This window comes from Bombus flavifrons, chromosome 15, assembly GCF_040668555.2.
Source record: "Bombus flavifrons isolate JBK064 chromosome 15, iyBomFlav1_principal, whole genome shotgun sequence".
Lineage (NCBI taxonomy): Eukaryota > Metazoa > Arthropoda > Insecta > Hymenoptera > Apidae > Bombus > Bombus flavifrons.
In genome coordinates this window covers 8,413,555-8,427,032 of record NC_138456.1, presented here as the reverse complement: position 1 = coordinate 8,427,032, position 13,478 = coordinate 8,413,555, and the positions used below count along the sequence as shown (strand labels likewise).

The following is a 13,478-nucleotide window of genomic DNA, read 5'->3' as shown; positions in this document are numbered from 1 at the left end:
GAATATATTCGAACAAATAATGAAACAAAGGAACACGAGCTATGGAAATTATTTTTCTAAATTATTATCCAATTTGGAGGATGTGTTTGCGTTTCGTTCATAAATAATGCAAACCGATATTTATCCTAGACTTTTCATAATTCGTGGAAAAAAAATTCAGTTAAAACTTGTTATATTTGTCACGTACGTCATATCACGCCCGAGCTATCACAAAACGCATATTCCATAAAAGAAAAACCTATCGACGATCGTTACAACTTACGAAAAGTCTGTCCAAGAAGTAACATGGCGTACACCTGTCACGTTCCCTATGCTCTATTCCTGCTTTCATCCCTTCTAAATCCCAAAGATTTCCAAACCGTCGCTCTCATATTGTTTGTCAGTGGTGGAACGACGAGAACTCCGGATTACAGCTTTAATCGCTCTTTAAGTGCATCCACGCTGCCTTTAATCTCAAAAGGAAGCTTGTCTCGATTGAACTCGAAGCATAGTGACGACTTAAACAAAAAAAAAAAAAAAAAAAAAAGAAAACAGAAAAAAGGAAAAATCTCTATCCTTCTTTCGCCACTTACTCGACCTAGAAAATGTAAAATGTCGATTCTTTAAGGTCTAGTGAATCCTTTTCCTCTTTCACTCGATTTCATCTTTTCTCCCTGTTTCATCTACTTTTTTCTTTATCCTATTCTGAAGAAAGTGGGTTAACAAATTCCACCGTGAATTATATTTATTGGTTTAATATGAATCAGGGTGAAATCAATCGAGATGAAAGTGCTTAACCTATTAAGGACTAACGTTGGGTCAATGTAGCGTCTCTTTCATAATTCCTTTAGTTATAGTTATATTTGTTATATTATTGGATTGTATTTTATAATATTACAACGAGACATTCTTTAAAATTCTATTCTCTAGATATTCTATAAAATATGTACTCAACCCCTAACTTTGATGGTTCAATATGAATTTTGACAGGTAAAAAGATACCTTTTCGAAAAATACATCGCGGACAAATTTGATAAAAGCCGGCAATGTATACATGGAGATAATCCTTCATTAATCATTTAAAAGTACAAAGAGTAAAAACAGAATAAAACTTATAAATATAAATAAAAATTATTATAATATTATAGGTTGCATAGATACAGGTACAGTATGAGTGACTTAGATGATCAATTTCATAATTTTTGGAAAAGATTGATTTCTTCTTTCTCAGTAAAGATTTATAGCTATTATAATTTTATTATCATAATTATTATTATTTCACTAATTGGCCCCTTGTGTGGTAAAGGCAACCTTGACTTGATTTAAACAACGATATTTCCGTCGTTTCGTTTCGAATGGACACGCGTCTTCGAGGGGGTGTGGCGATCGCCTACAACCACGGGGTTTGTCAGAAATAGTCGTGCATTGTTAGCAGCCTCGACTGGTCGGAAAGTTGTTTTAGAATTTGCACTGGGAGTTACTGGAAATATCGTTGGACAGGGGAGAAGACGTATCCTTTTTATTCGACCATTGTCCTGCCTTCTAACAAAGGCTTTATTAAGAATCGATCGGGGGCACGAGCATGTACGATGGAAATTAATGGAAATCCCAAATGCACGTATTACACCGACACAGATAATTTGTGAATTTTTCGAGTATTCGTGCAAGATCGATTTTCAGAATTTCTCAGTTTCAGTGATCTCTTGGGAGAAGGAAGCGAGTGATAGATGGTGACAAATGACGAGGAAAAGTGGAGGATGGAAGAGTAATGAAACGGTTGATTTTGGTGGAGAAAAGTTTGATGTTGGAAAAGTTTGGAAATTGAGAAATAGAAAAGTAGTGGAATGGTTAATTTGAAGTTGGAGAAGTTAAGTGTTTGAAAGGTTTAAAAATCAGAAAATTGAAAAAGTGTTGAAGTAATTTTAACAGGGAAAGTTGGATATCGAGAAGATTTAAGAATTAGAAAATAGAGGAACTGATTAACTTCAGCAAAGAAAAGTTAGATACTGGGAAGATAAAAAATATTGAAAATGGGAAAAATTGTAAAAATAATAAATTGTAACGCGAAATGATTGGGTATCGATTTACAGATTAAAAACTACAAGAGTAATGAATAAATTAATTTTGGCGCAGAACAAGCTATAATAAAAAGCTATATAAAATAACTAATTGCAGTAGAGAACAAATAATTTGAAAAGCTTATAGAATGCCTAAATAAAAAATATTCTAAAAGAAAATATGAAAATGACGGAATAAAAAATCTAGAAATTATTATATTTTATATTTTATTTTAAATACATTAAAAACGATAACATATTAAAATCATATTGAAAATACAAAGTAGTAGAAATTATCATATTCTTTTCATACGATCATTTCAGTTTACAAAGTGAATGTTTCCACGTCGATTAATAATGAACGCATTGTCGAAACGCTAATAGAATATTTCGAAACTAACGAACATACGTAGGATATATTTTAGTCTACCATTTTATTGGCGAGGTCCGATGTTTCGGAGATGATGTCATATTCAAGGTTGTTCCACTCTAATCGATCTCGGGTAAATAAGTTGATGATGCTTGTCTGAAACGAAGAACGAGTCGAGCGAATGTCATGGCAGAATAAAGGATATCCTACCAAACTATATCTAATCTATAATCTAATTAATTTAACAGGATCAGATACAATTTTTTTAACACAATGATAAAAAGTAACAGCTAGTGATAACGAATTACCCTTTGTTTTAAAAATAACATACGGAAAATAATTTTAGTTTGCATTAAGATAAGTAAATAATGAAGTAATTTGAAGACAAATCGTTTGTTAATTCAAACGGAATAAACGTATAATTATTTCAAAATATTGTATAGATATGTATAATGTTTAGCCAAATGAATATAATTATAATATTTTGTTACGTAATCGTCAAATATTTAATTCAAATAATACACAAGCCCAATATTAATTTTTAATACAAGATGTAAAATAAAAGTTAGCGTTACTCACGAACTGATACGAATAAAGTCATTTTAGAATCTGCTTGCAACAAAACGCTTTTTTATCTCCGAGGCATGAAGCAATTTTCAGTCGGCAATTCTCAAGAGCAAAAAAACTTATATCCCTCGTTTTCCAGCGATCGTATTTCAAAATGAAAAAGCTTTCGAACGTACACAAGAATTTCTATACAACCGTTAATCCTTGATACTCGATTCAATTGCACGCAACAAGAACAAGCTAATCGAATTCGGAGCGCTTTTTGTTAAATTTATCGAGACGATTTACGTTTATTACGCGTACAAAATGAAACAAACGCGTTCTATAAATCGATAAAACGAAACTGTCAGCAAGAGCCTTGGCATTTTTCCGCTGCCTTTGAATTTCATACGACGCAGCCTCTAAAACACGTTTTCTCGCAAGGTTGCAGCAAAATTTCGCGCAAACAGACGCTGCTGTGATCCGGGGCGGGGGAGGGCTCGAGTCGATCTTTGCATAAAAATAGTATACGCTCGATAGCGTGTGAACAATGTAATAGAAAAATTATATGAAAATTATATGAAACGATGGTAGATTAATAAAAATGCAAGATATCGAAGAAACTCGCGAAACGACGAAAATACGGGCGCGATAGAAATAAGTAGAAAAATACAGTGATGAAGTGAGAAAATAACTAAGTTGTGGAATGGAGACGAAGAATTGGTGATGCTGAAAGGAATAACGAGGTATCGGGACAGTTAGAGGTGTTGAAGGTAGAAAATAGAGGGTAAGAGGGCGATTAAAGGAAAGAATGGGAGAAGTAATGGTGTACAGAAATTGGAAAATCTCAGATCGATAAAATAACGAAATAAGGAGATAATTGACCACTTGGTGAAAATTCTTCCTTCACTTTATGGTACAACCGAAGAATTATATTTTTATGAACACAACGAAATAAATCCTTTAAATGTTATAATCACAAAAGTTTTGAAATTTTACATGAATATATAAAAATCGGCGATCTAGTGCTCGTTAAAATACTAGGATTACTAACAAGATAGATACTAAATATAAAAACTTAAAAAGAAGAGATATGGTAACACTTACCCTTGTGGATATAAAGCCTATAAAAATATTATTATAACGTTAGTAATATCAAATAATAAATATCAAATTATTGATACTTCATGTTATTAGAATGTTCTTAATATTGAGGCAAAAAGGCAAGGAAGTAAAAGAATTACGAATTTTTTACTAGCATTGCAGTGTAATAACCCAAAGGAATTGAAAAGCACTAATATCAGTGGTAATTCGATTAAAGCGCCGCGGCTATAATTTTCCAATTCTTTCCTTTCCAGAATGTCCAATCTCCGAAGACGGGATGGAAAGGTTTGCGTGTCCTACAGCGGACAGGATGGGTAGATACCATTGCATCGACGATCACGCCTTGTGCGATGGTTTCATAGACTGCCCTACAGGCGAAGACGAGGACAGGCAAGCCTGCATGTTTTACAAAACTGTAAGTCTCCAATTAGTCATCTCGCGACGGTGTATAATTACGTTATTAATCAATAACACGATCAATACCCCACAATTTCTTGCAATTATCATGCAATACAGTTTGTCAATCTGCGTAATATACTTTCTTTTTATTTCTTACTATTGAACGAATAGAATAGAAGGAATGCAAAAGTGTTATTAATTGAACGTGTACGTTATGCTTTATATTAGTATTTGGTACATATAATTAATAATTAGTGCGAAAATGTGATTAATTTCGTGTGTCATGTCTCGTAATATTATTTTTTTAGTAATACATTTTGCATGAAATAAGAAATTTACGCTATTATTTCTTAGTTTGATATTTATTATCTTCCAAGGAGAATAAAGTCTATAAATATCATAGTCATCAATTTTGTTTTAAAAAGAACTCTTTTTTTATAATGTCCTTCGATTTTCTTTAACTGACATTTACATTATCACTGTGCCGAGTTAAATCTTAAAACTCTTCACTCTTTATTTCTTTAACATTCCAATCCTTACTTTCTTAATTTATTAAATTCTTTAATTTAACGACGTCTTATTCGTAGAACCTCTCACCCAATTCCGTATCAAAATTTCTTCTATGCTATCTATAGACTGTCGCAACCCTCGAAGACGAACAACCTTCACCGTGCATCGCCGTTTCGCTAATTTTACACGCAATTGCGCCGTCTCCAACCCCTTCGCGGCATAGTTCATCATCTAATGCGCACGCAAATACTCGAAAGCCGCGGGGAACTAATCTCGCGAACTCGGCAAGGCTCAATTTGCACTGTCTGGCGAGCCCGTAAATCTCTAAAAAGCTTCGTCGCCTTAATTCTTCCGGCCTTTAAGTACAAAGGCATTCTCCTCCGCCTTTGCCATCGTGAAAAAACGACCGGTAGAATAAAGACTAGAGAGACAAGAGAGAGAGAGAGAGAGAGAGCGGAGAGACAAACCAAGGGAAGAAGAGAAAACAATTGCTCCTGATTTCCACGAGAATTCTCGCTCGCGAAAGGACAGAAGGAAACGAGTGGATGAAAGAAGCAGATTAGAGCACGGTTAGCACGCGCTGCAAGAGATAAGTTTTACGTACAAATCGCTTGAAAAGTGGAACGAGCATACAAATGGTGCTACAGTGGCTCGCGAAAGTGTTCCAACACTCCTAGAAACGACTTATGTATATATTATAGGAAACATTTTAAAATATTATTAGCGCTGTAACGAGACACAACTGTCGTGATTATATCAAGAAAATTTAAAACAGATGTGAAAATGTACTTAAAAATAATAAGATATTTATGGCAAGTATGCAAAGATATTCGCAAAGATAACTAAAATATTTGAGTAGTCAATTATTCACTATATCAATGAGTTACAATATTTAGCATCTTTGACAGTAATTAATATTTGTTGAAGACTGCTGTTCGTGCTATATATTAACCTTTCGCTAACAATAAGTGCGTGTTTGTAAGAAATCTCTTTTAACTTCAATTTACGTCGTCGGACTGGTTTCAAAGTTTACTAGCGTAATCACGATGGTCGTGACTCATTATAGTAGCAACGCAATTTCAAAAAGTTTCGTATAATGTACATAATATGTTGGTACAAATTCTCTGTGGTAAATGTCAAAATGCTTTTTTGAGCTACTATATGTATTTCAAACGTTCCAATGTTTTTATACACAGTATACATATACAGTAGCTAATAACGTAATACATAATGTGTAATATTTTAATATTTTATTATATTACTATCATAATGAAAAAAAACTGAACAAATAAATTTTTGTAATATTGTATGCTCTTTTTATAATCACACTTTACTATTTCTATTAAACATAATCACAATCTCGTTCACGCAAGTAATTACAGTATTATACAATCTTAAAATATTCATCGCCGACGACTATCATGACGGTAAACGTGTTAATTAAATTCATTTAAATTAAGATTTATAATATATCGTATAAATTGCAAATTATTTCGTTCACATAAACTGCCAGTTGTTTGAAAAATCCGAGATTTTTAAACAATCCAAATATACACACAGGAACAGGCAACACTTTTTTAATTTAAAAAAAGTTAATTCTTAAATTTATAAATAGAATCAATATTATGAAACACGTGTAGAAGTCGATGTTTAATTTCAAGTAATGCAATAAAACGATTGCCTTCGAGTTCACTTAATTAACAACGAACATTACACAATTGGTGTGTATATGCAAACAACTTGGAGGAACGAACTTGAACCTAAAACCTACACGCTAATTATACAAACACGTTACTTGCATAAACATAGCAATCGTGATACCTCGCATCCCACGTACGAATCAAACGAAACAACAAAATTAAAACTGCCAACTGACTACCCTCTCAGAAAAATTCACGCGACGTTTACGTTCGCAATGGTATTTTATTTCTCATGTATCGTTATTCTATATTCGTTTGAACGCTTCCGTGAATCAGGATACGAAGATAAGCTGGATTTAATCAGTTTATAGTACGTTAATATTCGTATACAATTATTGTGATTATAATGAACCAAATCATCGCATATCAAAGTTTGATTTGACCATGTACTTTTTCAATTAAAATATGTCCCATCAAGAAGAATCAAATATCCAAATACATAGTATACATAAGTATATTTGCTTAACGTTGTGATATTTTCTCATAATGACTGCCTCATCATGTCTTCTGGTCGTATATTAGCGACCTCGTTACGTTTCTCCCAACTGCTATATCCACCCTTTTCCACCTACCTGTTTCGCGTAACAAACAAAAAACAGAGAGGACCTTGTCGAAGAAAGAAGAGAAAAAAGAAAAAGGAAATCTGAGCAACGTTTCGCCCTCTCGCGGATTTATCATTCCTCACATCCGGCGAACGGTTGACCTTTCTCTCCGGCTGATTCCGGGCCGGCCTCTCCGCCTCTTTGAAATCGATATTTGCTTCTTTTCCTTCCGGCTGGTCGAGCCGCGCCGCCGCCAGTCTCTCTCCCTCTCTCTCTCCCTCTCTCTCTCTCTCTCTCTCTCTTTTATTCTCTTTCTTCCACCATTTCCACCTCGTAACGGAAGAACACGGCCAAAGAAGAAGAACGCGGAACGGCCCGTGTTGTCGAAACGGAATTGGCCTGATCAACGTGGGCGGCCCCCGGATCTGATTAAACTACATCGCCTCGAACTCGAACCGGAGAATTAGATTTTCCAAGGTAGCGAGATGCTCTCTCGAACTCGATCAGCTTTCGAAAAGTAGTAGACGCCCGCGAGAACGCGCGCGGATTTTCGAAGGGAAAGTTCGCTAACTGACTTAACGAATTTTTTGCCGAGAACCCGGCTGGGGATGCGTAGGGGCTGGATCGGAATATCGAACGAGCTATCGGGCCACACGAATGGCTCGGGATGAGTTTAGACGATGGTCCTTTTTACGGAGCTGGCGGTATTCTTTCGGTTGTTCGTCCTTTTTGGGTTCTAGATGAAGGTTAGGAATTTTAGGGATTCTTTTCGTATATTTCTTTCTGTATGTTTTACAGTGGCGCACGAAAGTACCCGAACACTTAACACAGAATTCTTTCGAGAATATATTGTGTGCATTGTGGGAAACTTTTTGAAATTTCCTTAACGCTGTAATGAGATATAACTACCACGACTACAATGGTAAAGTTTGGAACAGAACCGAACAGTTTTTCACGTTTAATGCATGTATAGAAGTTATATGTAATAGAATTGAATGGCTTTCGATGTTATAAATGAAAATCAGGTGTTTCGTGGGATTTTCCTTATGTTTGTTTTCTGTATTAAGCTTTGAACGTAGCCTTTTAGAATGATAAAAACTGGATAATTTGTTCGCAATTTTCCACACAATTATTTCATCGTCGTTTTAGTGAACAGTGAAAGGATCAACAAGAAGATATTTATCAGGCAAATTTCCTATTTTTCATCGCTTTAACCTTTACTATAATTTGAATGAGAAATATACGTAGGTACATGCGTGCATTTGTCAGCTAAACACGTTACTTTCATGTCGAACCAGGCTATCAAGAGCAAACGCTATTTTCTGTCTCTGTTCCAGACGAAAGCTCACCTTGACGTATTGGCAGATGCCATTTTGCGATGGGCAAGAGGACGCTAATTCCTTTGTTGACGATGAACCTCTGACCTATGCATAAAATCATAAGTCTGACGAGTTTACTTCTTTATACATTCACGTATATATGTATATACATATAATATATATATATATTTGTATATATATAATATATGTATAATATAGCATATAATATGTATATGATATATTCCCATGTATGTGTACGTGTACTCACACTCTTGCGTACCCGCACACATATCAGGGTTTTCGTTTCGTTGCTAGCGGACGTTTCTCTTGCGAGCAGTTCCAGAGGGGGATGAAGGCAGTAGAGGTAATTCTTCCTTACTTTTCGCAGAAAAATGCGATAAAAGAGAAGGAAACTTATTAACAAGGTCAAGACTGATTGTTGGATTTCGATTGAAAAAAGATCGGGTATGGAATGGATAATCCCAATTAATTCGACTTAAATGTGAAATTGTGGATTCGGTGCAGTCTTGAAAATAAAGAAACGTTAGCTTATTTGATGTATTCGTTTAATACGAACGAACATGTACTTTCAAAATTCTTCGACAGTTTTGCAAGCGTAATATTAAAATATTTGCATCTTTCTAAATGTATCATTTTGATCTAATTGGTATTCCTGCTATAAAGAAAAGGCTTCATTAAAATTGAATATATTGAAACCTCCAGGATAAAACGAAAGGAGAAATCATTAGACTGCTATGCTAAATGCTTGTGTACTTATGAGACACAAGAATGCTCGTAAAAGACACAGCATTCTAAAACACAGATTGTCTGGAACCTCTGTTTAAATTGTACTTCTTCAGTTGCATTCGTGAAGATATGAATCCGTAGAAACATCCGTAGAAATCATTTAGTCTCCAAAACACGGAACGAGAGGAGAGAATCTGGATCTATCATCGATCTACGGTGCTTCTAAAATTCTTCTAAAATTCTTTTAAAATTCCAAGAAAACCTAACGTCACACGAATCTGACCCTAGCGAAATCGCATTCCAAATTCCACGAACAGCTTCACGAATCACTGGAATTACTTTACGCGGTCACGTTCCGCCGTGGATGCGACTGCAAAGCATCCCCTCTTATATTCTCGGCGATTTAATCCGCTCGCAAAAGGAACGCGTGCTGACTAGAAGACGAATACCCTGCTCGCATTCTCCCCGTTCTCCCGCATCATCTATTTTGCAGAGAGTTTTCCCTTTCTCCCGTGTATAACCGTAAAGGAAAACACACACACACACACACACACATACACACACAAACACAAACACATAATGAGAGATAGAGAGAGCTTGCGTGTGTGCATGCGGAAACGTGTGAAAGAAAGAGAGAGAGAGAGAGAGAGAGAGAAAGAGCGCGCGCGCGAGAGTGAGATGTTCACGTTGAAATCAAACTCAGGGGAACGTAAAGATGAATCGTCTCTCGAGCAACACTCAGCCAAAAAATATGGCGGATCCGTGCTCGATTCTTCGAGGGGTGCGGATTGATTCTGACGCGGCCTCGTTTACACGCGTTCGCTACGTGTTCTCCCGTGAGAATATCGCTGAATCGATAATATTTCGATAGACAGGCCGTTGCTTGTTAATTAAATGGACGTGTTCTGCGGCTTGACGTTTAGAAGATGATAGCGAAGCCAGGAAGTTGCGATACGTTTACCGCGATTAACGCGAGCTTCCGACTGGTTCGGTGATACGTTCTGAGATACACACTGTTGATGGATGACCGGAAGAGGGATATCGCGAGATTCTATCGTGAAACTTGTTCGTTCGATTTTTCTTTCTTTTTTTTTTCCTTACATAGAATCGCAGAATTGATCAGAGTTACGGCGGATCAATTGTGGAGAATTTCCGAATTATTAAAGTTTGTGTTAAAGATATCGAAATTATTGGAGTATCTGGGAAGTTCGAGAATTTTTCGTGTTATTATTATTCGTAGAAATCTTTGAGTATTTCATTGTTACACGGCTCGTCGCAAAAAATAGTCGAACATTGTAAAAATAACGAAGCAGAGGCATCGTATCGAGGAAGATGTTCTATTTTATTCAAAACACGTTTCTCTTGTGACGATACAACGATTTGCACCCTCAACTAATGCGTCAAATAATTGTTGAGCATCTTTTTATGGAATTCCTTTGAGAATGCTCGTCACAACCTTCCGGATGTCTCGAATGTTGTCACAGCGTTTCTCCTTCGTTGTTGTTCGAAGCCGGGGAGATAGAAAGTAATTGCACGATGCTAAGACCAGCGAACAGAGTAACTAGTGCAATATTTTAATTTATTTGTTTTCAAGAGAAGCAGTTATGACCGCTGCATTATGAGCCGGTACATTATTACACAATAGCACCATATTTTTCCGCGCGTGAACCAACTCTACTCCAATGTTAATCGTTATAATTCTGCTCCTAATGATGACGATGACGAAGGGTGTATTTCTATGTGATAAAATTTTCGTATTGATGTCGCTGCTGGGTTTTTTTTTAATCTTAAGTAGCTCCGTTATTTTTGGAACAGACTGTGTATTTTTATTCTACCATTTTGTAAAATTGTAAAATGTAGCAGGATGCTGGAAGATTTGAAAATTATTAGAGTTTGTTAAAAATATTGGAAATATTGGAATATTTAAGGAATTTCTGAATTGTCGATGTTATTATTATTTGTGAATACTTATTAATGTATACTTTTATGTCGTTTTAAAAGACTTTGGAAGTAATTTGTCGCGGATGTTGAAACTGTTGGAACATTTAAAAAGTTCTTGTATTACTATAGGAGATTTTTAAAATGTTGGAAGTTTCAAAGTAATTTATTATCATTTTTCTATCGTTTGAAAGAATTGGAATTATTGATAGACTGTTTATCTAGAAATTGAGAATTAGCTTGGTGTAGATGTTGGAAATATTGAGAAATTCAAGAAGTTAGTATAATTATTCGGTTTGTAAAATACTTCGTTGTAAATGTTGAAAATTTTGATGTAGATATTTTACGAAACATATTAAAATTAGTTTTCCGTATTCTTTTAGGATAATTATGAGCTTAGTACGAATATTATATATAAACAATTTATACGTTGGTTTCGTAGAAAAGACATTGAAAAATTGAAATGTCTGTTCTTTTGTAAAATCCTTTCAAATTAATTTAAGTTATTTATACAAGATTTATAACTTCGTTTATTTCATCGAGAATCTCAGCGTTTTATTCTTTTGTACAATTTCTTGAAGTAAAGGTATAAAACGAAAATCTTTTATGAATAATTTTTCTCTCCTGTTAGAATTCTACAATTTCCTGTCATCGAGAACGAACGATCAATTTTCTTGCTGTCGGAAACCCATTTCTACGTCCAGAATCATCTGTCACTACAAGGGAAAGAATTTCATCTGTCATTTCGGACAGGATTTCGTTGTTCTCTGACACTGTTTTCCAACACGATACCTCCTACATCTAACGACTATATAATTTATGAAAAATAATGACAATGATTAATCTCGAATTAATAATAATAATGAATTGTACATCTCTCGATTAACGAATTGTTGTTTACAAATTAGATAACAGAAACAGATGCATAAATTCACCTTTTTTGCTGACAAAAATCTACATAAAAATATAATAATATAAAAATAATAAAATATTGCGATATAAGGGCGGAAAACGATTAAAAGTATTCGCTCGAATAATTATAGTACAAGGTTAACAATTTAATCATTTTAATCCAAAAATCTCTCATTTAAAATATATTTTAAAATATGAGAACCTTCCTCGATTTCCTCGTTCTCTGAAGAGCAGGAAAAGTAATCTATTGAGATTAAAGATTATTAAAGATTAAAAAATAATTGCGTTCTTTTCTCTCTTATCTATTTTTCATATTTATTTACTGTAACTAATTAATTATTATTCTTTTAATTTATACTAAATTTTAATACTCACACGAGTACGGAAATTCCTTTTACGATATTTGCATGAAACGGATGAATATTGTTGGTGGTATATTTCTATTGACCGAAATTTACGCTTCCTGTTATAAAGTCTCTATCAATCGAAATGTAGCCTCGATTTAAACATTTTCAGAAGTAAATCCCTATTAAAAGTTTGCCACTAACCAAAATTTACATTAAATTTAGATACTACTAATAGAAATACACGAATTTCTGTTATGAAGTCTTTATCAACTGAAATTTACATCAAATTTGGACATTATAGAAATGAGATTCCACTAAATCCTCTGTCGAACAAAATTTATATTAAATGCACACACTAGATCATTCCAAAATCTCTTGAAATCACTTACAACTCTCCAAGTTACCAACTGAAATTACGATATAACTCTACTCATCGAAACTCATTAGGGGACAGTTCACGTAATTAGACTTCATACGATAGCTATGATAGGAGACGAGTTACTATCCTTTTTACTTATGATTTTTCATTCGAATAACGCAGTCATAGATTCAATCCTCTCAGACAGTATCTGATACGAAAAATGCAGAAATGCTAGAAACCATAAAAAGATAATTAAATCGTTTATATCGAATTCTTCTTCGTTTTATTGCACTATCAAATGATTAATTAATGACCCTAACTAAAATTTTGTTCTAATAAATGGAGTTCTACTATAATACACAAGAAAAATTTATAAATTAACCCCTTTGAAGATCATTGTGAAACAACATTCCACGCATAAAATCAAACCTTATGGTAACTGATTGCACGATTAAAGAAACGATGTCTAATCTCTCTTTCCTCGCCATAAATGAAGTGATTTAAAGCGTGTCAGCTTTATTGGTTATTTAAAAACTAAATTAAACAAACATAACACGTGAGTACGGAAGAATTACATACAAAATAAACATCAAGTTGCAGACGCGTCCAGGACAAACTATATCGATTTTCGCCTAACAGAAAACGCG

The 13,478-nt window shown here is 34.4% G+C and overlaps 1 protein-coding gene across 5 annotated transcripts in view; it reads left to right on the top strand.

Annotated features, from left to right (window-relative positions):
• jeb (low-density lipoprotein receptor domain-containing jelly belly protein) overlaps window positions 1-11,232 on the top strand; it is a 96,554-nt gene extending 85,322 nt beyond the window's left edge. For 4 of the 5 annotated variants that reach the window (XM_069128254.1, XM_069128253.1, XM_069128252.1 and 1 more), the window contains exons 3-4: window positions 4,311-4,471; window positions 5,091-6,133. In XM_069128254.1, the coding sequence (XP_068984355.1) occupies window positions 4,311-4,471; window positions 5,091-5,285 (356 nt within the window). In that variant the 3' untranslated portion in view covers window positions 5,286-6,133. Of the gene's footprint in view, window positions 1-4,310; window positions 4,472-5,090; window positions 6,134-8,544 lie in introns of those variants that run through there. The other variant, XM_069128256.1, reaches the window with a different exon arrangement.
• Window positions 11,233-13,478: the final 2,246 nt, after the last annotated feature.